Raw genomic sequence first — 21,580 nt, 5'->3', positions numbered from 1 at the left:
ACAATCTGGTAATGTGAGAGAGTGCTTGACTTTCTTCGAGGAGTCAAGGCTCCAATACCTAAATGACTAGCAGCGGTGTGCCAATCTGCTTCTTATGGTGATCGTAGTGGTGTTAGTTGATTGATAGTCTCGAAGGATCTTATGTTGACACATCATTCTTAAATAAAGATATCTTGATGTCTTTGATAGAAAGTAATAGTGAAAAATTAAAAATCAACATCCTCGATAAAAAAAAAAAATTATAGTTAAAAAGTCTCTACCATACAATTCACAGGTTGATGGCAGAGCTTCGGCTCAAATAGCTTGCCGAAGATGTTAGGTTGAAGGTGAAGATAAAGAAGTTAAAGAAGTTATGAGAAAGGTGAAAAAGTTCTGTTGCATTAACACCTGAGATCATGAAAGAGGTGGGCTTGACATCAAAGGATCCTAGGCCAAAATTTTGGAGTTAGAAGTTGATGAATGGATTTAGATATGGTAGTTGCATTGAAGGGTTCTGAGTTTACTATTTTTAACTATTTTATTTTATAATCAATATTAAGGGTTATTTATAAGCAATGTTATAGGTAATTTTTATGATGGTGTAGGGACAGATGGACAGCCCGACTACTTTGAAACAGAAAAATAAATTTTGTTGGTTAATTAAAATTTTTTAAATTTTTAGGACCAACGTTTTTCTCTCCTAAATTTGAAGGATGCAGCTGTAATTTTCCTTTTATTTTTATAAAAAATAAAAAAACATGAAATTTCGACCAAAATTCATCATTGGGCCGTTTCAGTGCGGCGCAGGTTCGACTAATCGCCCCCTTCTTTGCTTTCCGCGTCGATCTCTCCTTCCCAGTTTTTAGGGCGCCAGAAGAGAGGACGAAGGCTCCCCCAGATCGCCGGCCCTGTCTCCTTCCGTCCTGATCGCTCGATCGCCAAACTCCAAGGTTGGTGACCCTCAAGCCCCAACTTTTCCTCTTATGATTTCCTCTTCGATCCCTTCGCCTTTTATATTTCTCCGATCCTTCTTCCTTTTCCATCAGGAGTGGTTTCCTTCGATTTATCTCCGTTCTTTATCTCCCTTCGCTGGATTCTTTTACAAGTTTCTTGGACTCCTACTACACTATCGAAGTTTTTGATCATATGCTTTGATTTATTACTTGTTTTGTTGCTTAGAACAGCGAAATCGGCGACTCCGGCTTTTTCCTCTTCTTGGTGAAGAAAATCGCTGTTTCCGTTGACGTTTTCTTGCTTCGAGATGTATTCTTGGTCTCGTTTCTTTTTTTTTTCATGCCATTTTCTTTAGAAATGGTGTGCAATAACCTAGAAATGTGAGGTTTTGTTGCGTTGCAGATGGGATATATAGGGCACCATGGTGTTGCGACGCTGCACAAGTACAAGTACAGCGGCGTGGACAACTCGCTGGTCGCGAAATATATCTTGCAGCCCTTTTGGAGCCGCTGCGTGACCCTTTTCCCTCTTTGGATGCCGTGAGTTTTCTGTTGATCCTTGCTGATTGAAACATATCTGTTTATTATATAAGTTTACTAAAGTGCTGTACTTCAGGGATGGTTTTTTGTATTGGCCTGAGTCGTGTATCCACGTGTTAGGTTAAAATCATGTGCACTGAAGTTTATGTTGTATCCGTCTACCCATCACTTGTTATCTATTTTCTGAAAATTTATCCGTCATGCTTATGATTTTCTGTAATCGATAACTGGTTCGAAACACTTATTTACAGCATTAGCCTTTTGAATATGATCATGCATCATAATATACTCTGAATCCTACAATACATTGTAGATTGCTTAAAGTAATAAAAGTAGATGGGCTGCATATGACTATATGGAGAAGAAACGTTCCCTTTGTGCTCATAAGTTGGCAGTCTCCGGCATGAGCAACCTACATGGAGTCATCTTTAGCTTCATCAGATTTTACTTCGAGTTTTTTTTTTTCTTTTTTAAATTTATCAAGACATTTTTGAAAAATTTTGATGTCTTACGTTTCCATTTTTGCAGATTATTTAAACATTCTGAGAATATTTGACTTTTTTCTAAATTCAGCCTGGAAAAGCATTTGGACTTCTAGCTTTGCTTATCGAGGGAATTTATTCTTAAACATTGATATTTGGTTGAATGTACACAGATTAGAGAACTACAAAGTTTACCGAAGTAAATTAGCATTTCTATTAAGGGGTCTAATAGTTTCACCTGTTTTCTCTACATAATGTTTTCCATTTATAAATGGAGCTTTTTGCACATACTTGTTTATGCTAATTCCTGATATATTTCTGCCTATTACTGAAACAATGAAATGTGTACTTTTGTATTAAGGAAGACATTTCATTCTTGAGATAGTCCACTAGAAAGATTTGAATAATATATGTCACCAGGTCAGTTTTTAGCTAAATATATATGATAAGATCAATATATGGTTGCCTTTTTCTTTTTGTTTTTTTGGTACCTTGCTATAGTCAAGCTGTTAGTAATATTATGAACTAAAGCTACTACAATTCACGGTATAGTGTGAAGTAGGCATTGCTTTTTTTCCTCTCTCCCTTTGTTAGCTTATTGATCATATCTAATGAAAATTGGTCTCGGTTAAATTGCTCTTTTGTTGATAAAGGTATTGAAATCTCAATCTAAATATCTAATGATGGAGATTTCAACAAATTAGGTATTCTAAATAATGCAATTTCCAAAGTTTGAGGCTAAACTTTGGGAGTTAGTCTTGTTCTGTGTATATTGGGATTTCTGCAGCAAGTGCTGGAGCACATGTTATGTTGGTCAGGTTTTCAAGCCTAAAGCAAACAACTACAAGGGCCACAGAACTGTGACTAGACTCCTCGTATCCATATTTCATGTACATGCTCATTAAAACAAAGGAATACAAAATTTCAAGATGATGAACTTGTATGTTTGTAATGTAGATACACTGTAGATAACTGTGTTTTTTTTGCTTTAACTTGATCTATTGATACGTATATGTAAAACAACTTTCCTCTGAAAAATGTGAAGTGAAATTATTAAATTTTTATAAATGTCGATTAAATTCTATGATTCTGGTAATGTCACTAATTAACGTCTGTTTGTCTGGGATGATTTTTTTTTTTTTTTTTTTTTTTGCATTTGTTGTCCTGATGTAGTTCTACTTGCTATCCCTTCACCTTACTAAAATTAGGATATGACTAACTGTATATGACTGGTACAAGTTGTAGTCGTAGATTATCATAAGTTTTTTTCATTGGATATCTCTAACATCAGTTTACTTTGTGTTTTTTTTTTTTTGTGGGTGGGGGGGAGGGATTCTCCAGTCCAAATATGGTAAGAACATTTTCCAAGGTTTTCTTTGTTAGAAATTCCTCCAGATGATCATTTTTACTGTAGGGGCAGTGACACTGTTAATGTGCTTTCCAGATCACACTTACAGGTTTCATATTTTTGGTCATATCGGCACTTCTTGGCTATGTAAGTATTTCTGCTAATAAACTATTGCAGATTTTATGATGTGACTTATTCATTATGCATCTATTTTTCTTTTCTAGCTTAATCTTCTTAACTCACTCTATGTTTTGAAATTTCAAATGTATCATATGCAATGTTCACATTACTTGTGCCATTCTTTGACAAACTTTCCTTATTAATTGGTTTTTTAAGGATTTTGGGTATTCCTAAATTATCATATTCTTAATTTTATTGAGGCAAAACATAGTGCTATGAGTGGCTATAGCTTGATTTGCAAAACCTGTGTTTGAAGTTCTTGTTATCCAGTCATGGGTAATATGCCGGAGTCTGATTGAAGATTTTCAAGTTTTTGGCTCACCTTGTAGCATCTGAGAGAACCATGACATTCTTGATCTTGTTAATCTCAAGATGTCCTAGAAAGAACTGATCCATCTGTTACAGATTAACGTGTATCCAAAGACTGTCAATTGATTCTATTGAATATTTTATTGTATATGAGCTTGTAATTCAATTTCTCACACCATTCTCAATTTTGAGGTTTGTTTGGAGTAAGTGACAATATGGCTCGACAAATTTGGAACTTTTTGAGCTGGCATGAAATTCGAGATTTTCGCCTCTAAATGAAGTCCAGGCAATCTTGGTGTTTCAGGTGTAGGTTTCTTTACTCCTATACCTTTTTTTTTTCTGTTTGTGTGTATTGCTTTCCCAAAGGCTCTCTCTCTCTCCAGAGCTTTAAGGTTCTAGTGCTAAAGCATCTCCTTTTTCTTTTTTACTTTTATAAATTGTACAAGACATTTTATCAACTAATCTAATCCTTTTGAGGTCTGTCCTTTTCCTTATTTCCACCATTCAACACCTAGATTTTTGTACTTACAGGTCTTAGGTCAACTTCAATGGAAGGTCTCCCTGTAAGGTTGTTCTAGATGGTTCTTTAGATTGGAAATAACTTGTGTGAGTTGTATGGTGGAGAGTTTTCTTTAAGGATCTAGGATTTCCATGGGGCACTTTTGAATTTATAAATCTGAAAAATTAAAATTGCGGTGGAGAGATCTGATCAACTTGTAACGGCAGATATATTTGTGTTCTATTTTATCATTGAAATTTTATTCATGCACCTTGGAAGCCATTAATGGAGATTTCATGGAAAGGATGGTGGGAAAAAAATGGAATGCTTGTCATTTTGTTGATTAGGCTCATGATTCCAATGAAAATAGGTAGTATGATCTAGTAATGGGAGTTTTGGAAAGGTGGAACTTCGTACTTAAACAGAGCAGCCTCTGGCATTTATCTCAGAGAAGGTTGAGTATTGGTAGATTTTGTAGGTTTGGCAGGGAATTGGCATTCAGCATATTCAACATATCCTCTTTGTAGAGATATTTTAGAATGGTAGCATTTAGGAGCAGGCAAGAAGTTTGATGTAGGATGGGGTTATAGTTGGGAAGATTCATTTAAAAGTTTTAGGTGAAGGGTGCAAAATCATGCTATGCTTTTTTGGCCACTAATACTTGATATGTGTACCATGTCGGTATTATCATTATGCCAGCCATTGTCACACATCTACATTGGAATATGTGGATGAATGTTTTAAGAATGTGATTTTATGCTAAAATTATTTTTAATTTCTGTTTCAGACCATTTTTGGGTAGATTGATGATAAACAAAAGCTTCTTGAACATAAATATAAATGATTATAAAACCTTGAATTTTCTTGAAAATTTTGCTTCTTTTGATTTAAAACATAGGAAAAGTACATAACACATTGCATTTCCAAACCTAGTATTTATGGTCACGATGAACAACACATTTGATACAACCATAAATATGTCTATATTGATAGGTTTTTATGGGTTGTGATTTTCCAATCATTCTTATTAAGAGCTACCTTTTAATAGTACACTTGTTAATAGAGCTTTTCTAGTTCCTTTATCATTACTTCCATCTTTGTTACCTTGAGTCTTCCTTTCCTCATCTATGTTAGATTCTTAGACTAGATTCAGGCACCTCTTCTTAAAGGCCTCCTCAGATCTTTGTTGTAATTAAGCCTTACAAGATCTGTGCTGCACTCCTTCTTCAATATGTGAGCTTCTCACTCTATTTCTTATTCTTTTTGTTGCAGCTTCAACTTAACATTTGAATCTCCTCCATGCTTCATCTTGTTTTCTTGATTCTTATTGCTTGGCAGTCTGACTATTTTTATTGCCAGACTCTGTTCTCTTAATTTTCAAGTATGATACTGTTAAAACATATTGTATAAATATTATGTAACCGATGCCATTCTGATTATATATAGTGTAGTATTACATTATATTACTATTTTTATGCTGTTAAATATATTCTATATGTTATTAAATATATTCTACATATTATTATAAACTTGGAAAATTTACAGAAAAAAAAATTTCTGTTTTGAAAGATGCTGCTGAAGGCAGTATAGTAGCATAATTTAAAAATCAGCTCTAACTTAGCACTTGCAAGAGTTAATTTAATTTTGTGTTTTATGTTACAGATTAGTTTTGCATCTGCATATATATTGGTTAATGGGCTTAAATGGTGACTTTAGGTTTATTTTTATTGGGATTCAAATTATTCTTACTTTGGAGTTGGTTCATCATTGATGATATATCGTTATTCTGTATCACCTGATATATACTTTGCTTATAGACATTGGTCGTGCTTTTTAAGGCTTGCCAACAGACTGTCCATAAAGATGCATTGTTGTCATATTGGTGAATATGTCCCTTTGTTTTGATTGCAAGCAATTGGACTTTTGCATGTATATCTGCAATCTTGTCCGCTCATTTTGCATGTTATCTATGTTTATGTTGGCTTCACAGATTTATTCACCTCATCTAGACACAGCCCCCCCAAGATGGGTCCACCTTGCTCATGGAATGCTTCTTTTCTTGTATCAGGTTTGTTCAATTTTGTTTACTGGATCTGAAAAGGATCTTTGTCTTCATCACATAGTTGCCCCCTGCCTGGGGAAAAGAAAAGAAATCCATCAGAGAATTGCAATATGCTTTTTAGAGAAATTTATACACTTAACATAAACTAACACCACATGAATATCAAATAACAAAAACGAATACAATTGTTTAACTTTTTTCTTATGATAGGAATTAATTCAGGTTTACTAACACCACAAGCTTCAATCATGTACGCATCAGACCTTTGATGCTGTTGATGGCAAACAAGCAAGGCGTACCAATTCATCAAGTCCTTTAGGGGAACTTTTTGATCATGGTGTTTCTTTTGCCCTGAAATCTCTTGTAAGGGTTATATCTGTCTGATAGAAGTTTATATACTGATCTTTATAAATCTGTGCAATTGCAGGATGTGATGCACTTGCATGTGCTGTATGTTCACCCTTCTCGTCCTTTGGTGTTGTTTTACATTCATAGTGTTTTGACTTCACTAACAAGCTTATTCTTATGCTGCTATCAGTTTGAGTGCTTGGCTTTTGGAAGCACAGCAATGTGTGGAATGACTACTTTCTGGTTCTGGGTAATTGCAGCTATCCCGTTTTATTTGGCAACATGGGAACAGTGAGTTCTTTTAAGGTTCTTTTATTTGTTTTTGTTTACATCTTTTACTCAATGGATCTGACTATAAATGAAACTTTATCTATGGTTCCTTGTGGAACTAGCTTTTCTATATAGTCTTTTATCTGGAATGCCATCTATTTTATAGTATATGATTGTTGAAATGGTAGCAGCATGACCTACAAAGTTGGTACCAAGGTTCGCCGTCTCGATATTGGACCCCGTACCAGTGCCACACTAACACTATATCAGTACGGTACAATGCAGAGTTTTTTCGGTATACCGAGTGTCGGTATGCCATCCGTACCGGATACCGGTACCGAACTGATACGATATGATATGTTCTGTATGCCCAGTTTGGGCCGGTACGGCGAACCATGGTTGGTACTAATGCTTTTGAAAAGTGAGATTTTCTATTTTTTTCTTTTAGTCTCAAACCAATTTCTAGCTTTTCTTTAGATAGTTAAATCTTTTCTAGTTTTGCTGCTGCTGAGACACATCCATATTCTGTTTAATTATGTGATTTAGTTCTTGAAACTAACAGCATGAATCTTCATGTCTTGAGACACTATCGGAAAGACTGATAGCAAGACCTTGTTTATTGCCTTGCCTTGAAAGACTGAAAAGGGTGCATATTCAAGTTTAAATGTACTTGTTGTTTGCAGGCATATTTTTGGGTTTAGTTTCTTGCTTTCAATAAAAATCCTTTTCCATGAGATTAGTAACTCTTACTTTGTCTATCAGGCATTATAAACTGAAAATGACATAATTGTTGAGTTTTAGAGTATCTTGAAGAATTTAACATGTCAATTTTTATTTTATAGAATGTCTCTACTTGTTTGTTATATCTATGTTCTTTAATAATGTATAATCAGTCAGACCAGCTGCTGCACACAGTATAACTTAATAGAACATGTCCTAGATCCAGTGCTAGATTATACACCATTTGCTAGGTCTGCACAAAGTTGACATGGAAACATAATGTGGCATGTCAGAATTTTGAGGGTCCACATAACAGTGTTATCAAATGGAAATGGAGACTTCATCATCATCAATTCTGAAACATTTCATTATTTACAATATAGCCTCCATGTCTACATAAAAGGTTGGTTTGCCAATTTTGATTTTAAGAAACTTTTCCTTATGCTCATATCCGGCCTGTAGTAATATGGTTGTGAAATTTTGCTTTTCAATTTGTTAATTTGAATTTTTAGTTCAGTATTAGGAAGTAGATAATAGTACAACTGACCTATCTCATGTTCAGCAAAAGAAGGGTAGTGGAGGATTCTTAAGGTGAACTAGAACAAATGGTTTGCCTCTTGATCAATGAAAGAAGGTAGAAGAGCATATAGAATGTGAACTGGTATCATACCAATTCTCTTGCCTTCAGGAAGTCAAATCTCATTGAATTTACTAAGCATGTGGATAGCAGTGGTTCTTGGGACATAATATTATCTTGAAGGTCTGATGCAATTGAAGTTTTATTGTGTTCTTAAATCATGACATGTTGCTATGAACATCATGCTCTCTTCAAGTTCTCATGGGAGTATTTTTCACAGATCATGGACAAGAATCTGTGGTAGAGTTAGTTCAATGCTTGTGTATCTAGAGTCTAGACACAACTAATCCATGCTAACATTTTGTAGCCTTCACTTATTGGCATGAGGTATCAGAGAACAAGGCAAACAACCAAAGCTTGGAAGTAAATTATGGTACTTGTTGATGTTACAAGGCAAACAACAGGGAAGGGAGTCTCTGCTGGTCTCTAAAGAAGAATGCCTACAACCAATTGTTCTAAATCCTTTTCCTTTTGATGTGCAAGCATGCATCCACCTCAGTGCAACCTCTGGGATATGAAAGTGTTGTGGAATAATCTCAAACCAAGGGAAAGCTGTAAATATAGGAAACTTGTGTACTTTTGTACTCTTATTTTGTAAACACCATCATATGCAAAAAAATATCTTATCCTTGATAAGGTATTTAGTAAGGGCCTGTTAGGATGCTGTATATCCAGTTCATTGGATGTTTCCAGGAAGCTTGAAAATTTGATGGGAGGTAAAGGAAATTTTAGAGACAGATGGCGATGGAAAATGAAGAATCCAATACAGCCGCGTAATCTCCAGGTTCACTCATCCCAAAAGAATAGAAATAACTGATTCCGTATGAGAGGTGATTTACGGCATTCCCGGATTTTTGGGATCATATGAATTAAAATGTATTAGTCGGATGGAAATCTCGCCTCTCCCCCTAACTTCTTCCCATTGTATGCTGTCTAAGGAATCTTCAGCAGACAGGGACTACGGGCATCCAAACAGGGCCCTAAAGGATCATTGGTCTTTTCCATGCAAGCAAAGTTCGACAAAATAACCTTTATATATTCCCTAATTGATCATGGTGATGTTGTCAATGACGTATCTTGCGGATAATCTCCAATTGAATTTCTTCATGCCAAAAAGTGCTCACGTCAACCCATCACTGTTCACCCAATAAGCTCATAAGTTGTTAATCATGGTAATTTCTTCTTTATATGCCTCTTGAGAGAGACAATTTTACAGGTTGGAGAGGCATGTTCCTTGTTGGACCATCACAACCAGTAAGTAAAATGGCTTAAAGCAATTCATGTTTAAAGATTGATGAACGTTGTCTGCACCAAGAGTTCCATCTTTAAGATAGTCTCCAGCTTTTCAAAATTAGGAATGGGCATTCAATGAAACCAAGAGGTTCTTGATGAGTTATATCAAGAAACCAACAATGAAAGGGAAAGAAACTGGGTGAAAATTGTCTCTTATCTACCCTAACCTTTCTTTTTATTCTTAAAATATGATTTCACAATATCTTGGAGATTTCTTATCAGTGCAGTGAGTAGCAAAAGAAAGAAAAAGGGTGATTGAAGATGAAGCTAGGGTGCTAAAAGGTACGTTAGGCCATATAGATTGAAAATCCCATAATTCCACACCTATGATATGATCTTCAAATCTAAATCTACATGTGGGTCAAAACTGAAATACCTTGGTGGGTTATTACCATGCATCTTTAGTGGCGACAAAATGGAAAAAATTACAATGGCGATATGAGTCTGCATTATATGTTTCTTTGGTCATAGTTTGATGTTAAATTGATATGCTCTACACATGCAACACATTACATGGACTTTGTGATTTTCTATGGCTTATATTTATGTGTCTTTCTCATCTTTAGTGGCGACAAAATGGAAAAAATTACAATGGCGATATGAGTCTGCATTATATGTTTCTTTAGTCATAGTTTGATGTTAAATTGATATGCTCTACACATGCAACACATTACATGGACTTTGTGATTTTCTATGGCTTATATTTATGTGTCTTTCTTGACTTTATTGACATATATCTAATTTTTTTTCTCTGATTTTATTTTACACTTTTTTGTTGTTAATAGTTATATTTGCTTATTTATTGACTTGTCTTTGTTATTTAAGCAGCTTCTTTACAAATACTCTTATTCTTCCTATTGTAAATGGACCTACAGAAGGGCTCATGCTGATTTACGCATGCCATTTTCTGACATTCTTTTTGGGTATGTGATCAAGTTGTTTAGTCTACTGTGCAAATTGCCAACATGTTATTCCTTTCCTGTTTGAGATATTTGTTATTTCTTAAATAGTCATTGTAAGTCTTTATGTCTTTATCATGTCTTGTGGCTCTTCTGATTTCATTTTTTTTATTCTTTTAGGAGCTGAATGGTGGGCACAAGATTTTAGGAAGTCCATCCCCCTTTTTAGCTGGGTGCCGTTAGTTCCTGGTATGTTATACTAAAAATTATTTTGATAGACTTCTAATCATATTTTGGTACTTGAGTAGAATAGGGAGTGCATAATTTTGCTTTGCATGTCACTTATGGTGCTTAGTTCTAAGGGAGTGAGGGGTGATGGTGATCACAAGAGGTGTCGAGTCTATGCAAGGTGAGCAAACATCCAAACCTTGGATTGACTTGGATGACTTGGTGCCACGATGGGTGCTTCACGAGCATAATTAAGCGTCATTGGAACTTTCCAAGTTTTTAATCTTAGTGTCAATTTGTTTTGGTTTTATTTTTATTTTCTGTTTTAGTGATTCTGGTGCATGTCTGGTTCAGTTTATTTATAAAAAGGACTCAATTCAAGTGACTAAGTTCGGTCATATGATTAATTAGAGGTTCAAGCATTTTAGGAATAAAATTGGGGCGGGTTACTGTTCACGGTACTGTAAGGTGAATGTAATTCTAGTGGCTATTTAAGGGCCTTCTTTTTAATGTTTTTGTGATGATGGTGATGTACGTTTTCTTTTCCATGAATGAAAGAACTCTTTCTTCTTATTTTATGTGTGAGGCATTGGAATATGGGCTTAAACTGGTGTGAAATTGGTGTTTTTCTTCCCTGACTTTGAGGTTCTCTTTTGCATCTAGTTTCTTCTTTTATCTTTTCTGTTCTTTGCTGGTTGTCTTTCTATTGCCAAAGCCTTTCATCCAGCAGCCTTCACAATGCTCAATTTAACATATGTTAGCAGCCAAATAGTAGTCCTTTTCTACGAATGATCTGGACTGCTAACATGTCACCTTGGCTGACTGATTTCTGTTGTGCAGCAGTTTTGAAATTTATTGCTATATGTGAGATGGTTAGGAGGCCTAAGATTGAAACTCTTGTTAGGATTCATATGAGAAACCTTGATTCTTCTAGGAATTTTACCAAAAAATCTCATTAAAGACTACTTTTATGGCCTTGATACGAGATATGAGCTTTTTTTTGACCTGATAATACATTATCAAAGGTGCCTCTGATGCACGTCTTTGAACTTGCTATGAGCTCGAGGACTCGAATCAGTTGGTAGAGTATGATCTTGAATATAAGTGTGGTATGCCTTGGGACAAATGAACTGAATATATAATAGAAGAATGTCCTGGGCAGGAGAGATTGATATGCCTTGGTACATTGCATTCGAATACGAGTACCCCTGATCGCACCAACAGACATGGGGCTGGTATATCCAAGATTTTGATATTTGTATGAGCATTAAACATTTTTTAATTTGACAAAGTTATCAGGATCTGAATCTGTCTAACAAATATGGATGTGAGGTTCTTTGACTATTTCGTTTTATTGTATATTTGGCTTATGGTTTAGAATTAGTTTCTTATATAATAGTTATATTGAGTTTAGGTCTTTTAGTGTTCAAGTCATTATGGCCATAATGTAGGAAGACGATACCATACCAGATCGAAGAGTTGCTTTTAATTGAATCCTCTTAATTTTCTAATTTATAATTCAGCTAGACATCTGCTTTTCTCACATTTTTTATCTATTGGAGCTGCATGTTTTGGTGTTAGATACGAAGTGTAATAGAAAATGCATCAGAGAAATTCACATGGCAATTCATCATTTGTAATGCGAACCTCCAGATGCCAAGATACATGGCATTCAATTTTGTGCAACATTTACCAAATTTTTTTTTTTTGTGCCACAAGTCCATAAACTTTTACTTGAATCACTAACAACTTTGAAAAGTTTATTATGATACTTGGTAATTATATTAGTTGGAGATGAATATTATTGTGTCATGAAGCATTAACATTTTGAAGTGGTGACTATTAGAGAATCTATTTAAATATGTTGTTTTTCTAGATTATGGTGGTTTAGAGTAGTTTGCCTTTTACTGTTAAAAAATTGGTTGGTGGATGAGTAGACTAGTTTAATCAAAGATGATGCACTGTCAATATTGTGATAAACATAATCACACAGGTATATCACATCAACTTTGTTGAGATAGCTAGGAGTTGATTTGACATTTACATCTACACAATTATTGATGATGAGGTTAGGTTATCATCAAGCTTGGCTACACAATTATTGATGATGAGGTTAGATAACCATGCCATCTTGAAAGCTTGGCCTAGCTACGAGTGCAGGATTCTGCATTGATCATGATCTTAGGTCTAAGGTTTACTGTTTTGGTACTACAAACCCCATATTTGTAACTCACCTATACAGGTTGAGTAAGTTTTATATGCCCCATACTGATAGATAGTATGTTGTTGGAGTTGACATAGCAGTTGTTGCATGTGTCAGTACAGCCCTGTACCAAGCCGTTGTTTGATGCTAGTATGTACTGGGTCAGCACTCAGCACAGTATGTGTTGTATCGAGCATTACAGGTCTGTACTAAACACCTTGCTGAATCCATGTTAGCAATTTTACATGCCATGAAAGTTTTTATTGTAGGCATGCTTCATGGAATCTTGGGTGCCAGTTCCCATGCAACTAACATGAGGTGTGAACCTGGGCACATGAACATATTCAAATCTAATTTGACATGCTGTTTTGAATTTAGGAGTAAAATGAGATTAGAGTCTAGTTAGGATTTGTTTATAAAAGTTTGATCAGGTTTACGATAAGTTTAATGAAACTTTAAATTGTTGTCTCAAAGTGTTGAAAACTTTCAGGGCCATGAACATACATGTAACATGTTAGATATTGCAGCAAGGTGTGCATGTTCAGATTTCATATAGGGACTTTGTAGAATAGTGTCCAGATGTTCATTGATGTGTTGTGACGTGAATGCAGTAATTAGGACATTCAAGTGCTCTAACAAGATGCTTCTACCCAAAGATGCTATTGCTGAGCTTCTTCAGTTTTATTGATTAAACTGACACCTCATTCTTTTGATCTAGTATATTAGTTTATTGTGGTTCTTTATTACTTGTAGCTGTTGATAAAGTAGCTGTCTTTCATTAATGGCATTATGGCTTTTTATGAAGTCTTACTATTCATCAAATTCTTTACCGACTTTGCGTGCAAGTTACCTATGTTATGATTTATGGATCATCCTTTCCTGACAAGCTTTTTCGCCTAACATTGATTCAGAAATACCACTATATGGTGCTGTGCTATTTCTTATGATTGTTTTTGGTGTACTGCCAACTATTGGATCTAAGTAAGTTACTTTTTTTTTTATGCAAATTAAATTATCAGTTTAACCTTGCCTTTGCTGCTTCTTGTTATTTTTTTCGATGCTACCACAACCAACAATATTTACCCTAGCTATTTAGGTCAGCAGCATGTATCTCTCTTTGAATTCCATTGTTTCAGTCTCCATTTCTTGGACACAAAATTATCTTCTGTTATTTTTTTAATAGTCCTGTCATTGTGCAATATACTGTGCCCTTTTCAGGTGGTTGCATCCTAAACATGCAAACTACCCTGGAGTTTAGCACTTTTCTGTTCTAGCTTTTAGTGGCACATAATCTTGATAAATCTTCTTAGGGATCCTGCTGTCACCTGCAGCTTGGTTGGTATTGTAGAACATGAAGGAATTGGAATATGAGATACAATATCTAATGCTGGACAGATTTTACAGGCTGAAAAGAAGCCTCTAATTGTCTCTTTAATCTGTTAGGGAACCTTAAAATTAAAAGGGAACTCTTTCTTGGTCCCTCAATTTAAAGAACTAAAGTCTTCTGTATTTGACATCCATAGTTGGTCTCATCTTGGTAAGTTACAGTTTTCTGAATTTTAAAAATCATTACTAGTAATTTTCTTTGTCTAGGAGATTTATCTTGTACAGTTTGGTGTACTTGAGATTTGTCTAGTTTTTTATAAATAAATCAGGGTTTAGAGGTTCGATGTTCGAGGTTCAAACCTTGGGAGTGTTTGATCAAGTATTTGACCTAGGTTATTCTTACATCATCTCTTTGAAATTATTGGTGGTGCCTCCACTTTTTCTCAAAAAAGAAAAGTTGCTCTTTACTTCGGAAACCTGAATCTCCTCCACCACCACTTCTAATGCTTCCACCACCTTTGTTTGACTGTATTTTTGTGACGACAATCAAATAGGAGATTGTTTCAGACAGTAACAATATTGATGCATTTTCTCCCTCTGAACCCATAAGTCATACTTTCCTAACCTGACCAGAATTGACAGTCAAAAGCCTCTTGGTATTACATTTCTAAGTCTTGATTCCTTTATTTCGAAACGTTCATTTGATGACTACTTTTCCTTCTCCTGGGTTTATTAATTTGACTTCTTTATTTTGAATCTTTTGCTAAAATTTCCAAGTTTAATCTTATACTTTCATTCATGATTCATGTCGTGTTTATGTGGAAGGTTGCAATTTCCAAGTTTTTCTGGTGAAAAATTTAGGAAAATGATTTTCATGCGAATCACGAAATGAAAGTTCAACCGAAGTTGGTCCTTTAATTGGTCACATTGCCAAAGTTAGTCCTCCATGATTTTCGGATAGTGTGAGCTTCTTTTAGTTATGGAGTTCCACTAAATGCCAGTCCTACGCTTTGCAGACTAGATCAAGGTTTAGTGTTGGGTTTGCTCAAACTATTTAATGGCGTATGAATTGACTTTTGTTGCTGCAATGTATGTAGTCATTCATAGAATGAATGACGATGGAAGTTTTTTGCCAGCATACTCCTAATACTGTGATGAGGCTTTTGTTGGTTGCTATTATGGCTATAATGTTTTCGTAACTGGTATGTTCTGATGCAGCATTAGCAATGTCCATATGGTAGTCCAAGCAAGAAAGGGAAGCATGTTGCTGGCATTAGCAATGGTAATATTCTGTCTGGAATACATACAATTTACCTTTCCAGGTTTCTTAATTAGCTTTTTGCTTTTTTGGCAGCTCTTTCCTTTCAGCGTCCTCATGGCTGCAGTTCTTATCTGGTCCGATTATGATGCTCACTACCTTTATTTTTTCTTTCTAGGAAAAAGCCAGAAGTTGTATAAATTTTCTTCCTAAGAGAATTTCGAATATATTGCAGGTCTTATTTGTCTCCTTCGGATATTATGTACAATCACCCGCATTTGCTTATAGTTGGAACGGGTTTTGCATTTGGATTTCTTGTGGTATGATTTCTAATTGCTTTTATCTGTCTTAGCTTTAAGTCTTGGACCTGGATTTTACTAGATGCTGTAATCATAGCAAATTATGTTTCATCCTCAAAGTTTTTGTTTAATCAGTAATGTTTTCCATCATCCATATTTAGAGTTGTTACGTCCTCATCTTGGTGGATTATCTTAATGACTATTTTTATTTTTGTTCCTTTGGTCCGCTCTTTTTGAAAAGTTGAATAAATAACTGCGTTGCAATAATTGGTGAAAGTTTCTATAGGTTTTGCCATATCTTGGATCCCTTTCAAGAGTGAAATCAGACAATTAACTCTAGTTTGTCAGTCATATTTATAACCACAATGATTTAAGTTGTTCCTTGGAATAGAAAAAGGAACAACCTCGTTGTATGTCGACTCTCTTGGTGCATTGGTGTTCTACCTATCTAATCTGTGTATGACAACCACTGGAGCGTAGCCAATACCATGTATATGCAGTGTCCCAGTAAGGCACTGGCATGGTAAGTATCATGCTGCATCAACAATGCCAGCTGGCAGTTAATTCATAGGCATTAAAGCATTTACGCTTCACCAGAAATCTCTCAAATAACAAAACTAATCAGGCTAATACTGTAACATGTTGCCACTGAAAAATGCTCTAGCCTTTTCACAAGATGCATTAACCAGTTTCCTTGTTTCTTCTGCACTAGTCAGTAATATTTCTCTACTAACTCTTTATATCATCCAAATATCTTGGTTGCTTCATCCATGCATCATGGGTTGCAAATAGTCTATACAACACACTTGTGAAACAGCATAGCGTATCACAATATACATTTTATTCGAGACCTAAGTGCAAGCAATGCTTCCATTGTGGTGTTTACATGTAATTGGAGAGCTTAATTCGAAACTTACTTGCAGGGAAGGATGATTCTGGCTCACCTTTGTGACGAACCCAAGGGTTTAAAAACTGGAATGTGCTTGGTAATTACCTCTTTCTGAACTGATGAATCAACATATTTATTTATCCCTTAGTATATTTATCCAAGTTATACTAACAGGATCGTGCATCTGGGCCGGTAGCTTTTGTTCGTTATACACGGTTATCCTGAATATGTTTGTTATTATGAATTTACTGACATGCTTCCCTGTAACAGTCTTTGTTGTTTATTCCTCTTGCCATTGCAAATGCTCTTACTGCAAAGCTTAATGATGGGTATGTGATTCTTTTTCTTGCTTTTACACAAATCCTTTTTAGAAACTAGAGTTAGCTTCTATTCTGTATGCCTTTTCCTTTTTCTTGTGTTTATTTGGCTTTTCTTTGGTGCAGAATTCCTCTGGTTGACGAGCATTTTATGCTTCTCTTGTATTGTGTATTCACAGGTAGAAGAAATCCTGTTTTTCTTGGGATTCAGTTATCTTGGTTTTCTTTATTTTATAGACATGTTGTTGATGTTATATTTTATTCTCTCGCTATGGCACATCAGATATTAATCTCTTTCTTAGTTTGATCTTCCTGAATGTTTTGCTTTAGTCAAAATTAAATTTGTGTTACAATTTAGGCTTTTGCTCTTTTGTTGTGAGAGGGGTTCTGTGGCAGTGACCAAACTGTTTCATTGGCATTATTGCTTCCCTAAACAGGAAGACAGATTCCTGTTGTATGTCAAACGCAGCCAGTATTTGCAAAGATGTTAGAATGTTAATTCGACATTTGCCTTTCATGGGTGGCATCTTGAATTCATAAAACGAGGTTTCTATTTTATCCTGTTGTGTATGTGGTTTCTGGTGAAAAGCGTTCGATCTTTGCCAAGTGTTTGGTATTATGTGTCTTGCATTGGGCCGAGCTTTGCTTGCGGTACTTAAATTTGTGACCTGGGTCTTCCAATTATACTATACCTCACAGGTTTTTTATTTGTAACAGTGGGACTCTACCTGCATTTTGCCACATCGGTCATCCATGAGATCACCAATGCACTGGGCATCAGCTGCTTCAGGTTTGAAAAACATTTGACTTATGGCTATATGCGATCTTTTTTCCAAATTCGGGGCATCCTGTGACAACTTTTCCCCATGATTAACAGGATAACTCGGAAAGAAGCTTAAAAAGCTATTGGTCCAGATGCTGTTCGTGCTTGATTTCTTTCGTTGCTTCGCTGAAACCAGAAAAGCTACGTTGAATATTTCCATTTGTCCAATGTCATCAGATGATTTTGCCTGATTAATATTTCTTCAGTTTATCGGAGATTTTGTATGAAACTAAAGCAATATTAACATTGGCTTCGATAGAATGAGGAAAATATTGTTACCTTCTGGGTTTTCGAGCAGGGATGTGTGGAAGTTAATTCTATGTTGTATTAGCATCTGTTGTATATTCATTAAATGAAGTTAGTGATATTATTTTGAGGAACATGGAATAAAAATAGATAAAGGGCAAGAAGAGAACTAATGCAGATCAAGATGGCATTAATTTAGTGATCTTTGCTGATAAATGACAAAACGTTTTCTTTAAGTTGTTTTTTCGCTTTGATTATCATGCAAGTAGGTCTATTTTCTTCTACAGGTAGTATTCTCCAAATAAACTTGATATATTGTACAGCACCCTCCAAAAGCATGGTGTTGTAGGGTTACCTGTTGAGCACACCATTCTCAAGTCAGGTGTTGGCTCTTTAATTTAGTATCGTCTGCTGTTTTGTGAAACTACATGGTCGAACAATGACTTCACAAATTAGATTTGTTTTAGGCAACTTCGTGACGGGAATGTGTCAAATAAGTTGGACGGGTTGTTATCTTTCACCTTCCACATGAGTCTACCATTGGATTGCATGATAATCACTTTAAGATCTGTATAGGTTAATGAATGGTATTTGGAATGCTTTGAGATCCGTGCATAGCATTATCTAATGGTTAACATTGTGAAATAGGAATGAAAGTGGATAGGAAACTATTTGTCAAAAAAAAAAAAAGAATGGATATGGATAGATAACTATCTGGTCCATATCAGGATATCTAATTTCATTTGTAATCCTATTTGATTTTGTAGAATATTTTTTAAAAAATAAATGATCACATTAATATACTATTAATTAAATTAATTATCTACTTAGTAATATTTTTGATTCTATAGTTACAAAGTTTAATTATTCGATTTATATTCGTATTTATATTCATACTTTGGATATTTGATTTGTATTTATATCCATTTAAAATAAATATGGATATGAGTTTGCATCTGATTAGTAATTTAGTATCTATATTTGTCAAACAAAATAAATATAAATATGAATATATTACTATCCTATTGTGGAAAAATATTAATCAGTTAATCAAGGGCTGTCATTTGCCATTGTTTCGAACCTGTATTTTCGTTTGTGCAACTTGTTTGTTGACTTTATCGTCGTTCATACTTCTCAAACACTGTTCGGTTGCATCAAGGTTTTAATAACGGAATTATTTTACAAATAATCTAACGCTAAAGCTGCGTTTTTTCGTTTGTGGGTAGAACCGAAACTACTATCCATCGTGATTCGATGGCTTTTTTTTTTCTTTGGAAAAGGAGGGGAGGAGGAGGGGAATTAACCCTACCCACATAGCAGCCCCCACTGGGCCTCCCTTCTATCAGAAAATATCCGATGCGGATAGATAATAAACACATACCCTTCCCGACCTATGGGGAGCTCCACCAGCGTGGCAGCTCTTTCCACGTGTAAGTACGTCACTCCAGCACCACCTCAGTTCTGGTGGACCAGATGGCGGCTCCATCGGGCAAACCAGACGGGGAACATCCGATCTTCTCAGCGCGTTTCGAACTTGGGCCACTCTGATGAAATCTTAGCTTCGTTCCAACTATGCTACCACCTTGGCGGTGTTTCGATGGCTTTTGGTAAATCACGTTGGTGAAAGAGTAGATGCCCTACAAGCCAATCGCAATATGTATTGCGAAAGGTTTTTTCTTTTGATTTGTCCAAATCATGTACATGACATTTAAATATGAATAAAGGCGTTATGTTTTATCATATGCTGTTGATTATATTTATGATAAACTCCTTAGATTAGGGCAATGGTTTTAAGACTATGATGAGATCATACTAGTGAGACTTAAAATCCTAAAATCCTAATCTTAAATATTCCCAGTCATTGGTACATTGAGTCGGGGATCAATGATTACCGGAAAGACTGGCATGTCTTATGTATGCTCGATGCAGAGGATGATTGATCTCACAATCATTTGTGTGGAGACACTAATATAAAGATGTGGGTGCTCATTAGAGGAATGAGTTCACTGAATTGACCTACAAAGAGAAATCTTATGAAGTCTTACTTACATGTCAAAAGATGATTCTCTTAGTGGGAGTTGTGCAACTGATCCTATGACCTGAGATCACCATGGTATCTTGTGCACATGAACCCATATTTTGGTTTACACTCATTCATGACAATAAGTTATGTACGAGGTCTTCTGGATATGATGAATTGTGTACGAAGATTATGAGTAGGTCAACAAGGAATTAATCACTTCTAGTAAGAGAAGATAGCATCCTATTTATTCTAATCATATGATAATTCAGGAAGCCTTTGATCAAAGCAGAATGAAAATTAGAAAGAGTTTCTAATGTTTCATTATTTGAATTATCATTAAAAGATTGAGAAAAATATGAATATGAAATTGAGTTTGACATATATTCATACTCATATACATATTTGGGATGCAGTTTGATTAAAGGATTGAATTGCATGGTAACTTGCCACTGAAGGGTATTTTTGGTATTTCCACCAAATTCCATATTTTCCGGGTAGACATGACACGTTGCTAGACGTCAATCTTGTCTTATAGGTTTGATCGAATTAAAGAGTTTAATTCGATCACCAATTAGAAAGGATTCTAATTGTTAAGTTTGGGTTCGCGCAGTTTGGACTTAAATCGATTAGAAGAGTTTTAATCAAGTTGGGTCAACTTGCACTCACACCTATTGCTGGCTAAGTATGGAACCCAATGGGTCACACACAAGAAAACTTATTAAGGGTCTAATTGGATTAGATCATGTTTGCAAGATAGACATCCTAGCAGGTGTTGCAAACCCTTAGCTCTTGATTCGAATTGGATTCGAATCTGATTCTTAATTGATCTAATTTGATTAGATCATCTTCTAATATGGGTTAGCCAAGAGTTGGCACCTAATTGGCTTGGTTTGAGTCTAATTGGATTAGATTTAATAAATCATTCAATCTAGACCGTTAGATCTTGATCTACCGTTGGATGAAGACATAATGGAGAGTTGGTTTAACCCAACTGGATTGGGTTAGAGGATGGCTATCATAATTGACCATTGGATCTTAATCCCACCATTGGATGAAGACATAATGGGTCAAGTAAATGGCGCCTTGCATTGGAGCCCTTGGATCATCATCATGAAAGATCAAGAGGTGAGGCATGATGGACATGTGATTAGCATGTGATGTTGACTTGGTCAAAATATGGGACCACATGAAAGGACATATCATTTGATACACCTCTTCACTTGATCTGCACCTCCTCTTATTTGATATGGCCCTTAGATGATGTCCTTTCATGAAAGGATGTGTGGATGGGATGCATCCCTTGGAGATGCATCCCTACACCTATTATAAATAGGCTAGCACTCCATGGGTTTCATCATTCCAACTCCACCCCACTCCTCTCTTCTTTCTTTCTTACATTAGTTTCTTTCTTTCTAGCATTGCTTCTAGTGTGTCCTAAGCCAAGACAAG

General features: G+C 35.4%; 1 protein-coding gene across 1 annotated transcript; it reads left to right on the top strand.

Annotated features, from left to right (window-relative positions):
• Positions 1-789: 789 nt before the first annotated feature.
• On the top strand, positions 790-18,291 carry LOC103701069 (choline/ethanolaminephosphotransferase 1-like). Its single transcript, XM_008783022.4, has 19 exons — positions 790-929; positions 1,336-1,472; positions 3,296-3,305; positions 3,399-3,449; positions 6,281-6,358; positions 6,614-6,689; positions 6,780-6,802; positions 6,891-6,991; positions 10,449-10,543; positions 10,700-10,768; positions 13,862-13,931; positions 15,495-15,558; positions 15,631-15,671; positions 15,770-15,854; positions 16,757-16,819; positions 16,993-17,051; positions 17,166-17,218; positions 17,757-17,829; positions 17,917-18,291. Exons 2-19 carry the CDS (start codon positions 1,336-1,338, stop codon positions 17,936-17,938), a joined length of 1,170 nt encoding a protein of 389 aa, XP_008781244.1. The 5' UTR covers positions 790-929; the 3' UTR covers positions 17,939-18,291.
• Positions 18,292-21,580: the final 3,289 nt, after the last annotated feature.

The sequence above is a fragment of the Phoenix dactylifera genome, chromosome 16 (genome assembly GCF_051530095.1).
Source record: "Phoenix dactylifera cultivar Ajwa chromosome 16, Ajwa_hap1_PhDact_Kaust_v1.1, whole genome shotgun sequence".
NCBI classification, from domain to species: Eukaryota; Viridiplantae; Streptophyta; class Magnoliopsida; order Arecales; family Arecaceae; genus Phoenix; species Phoenix dactylifera.
This window is presented reverse-complemented; position numbering and strand designations above follow the sequence as displayed.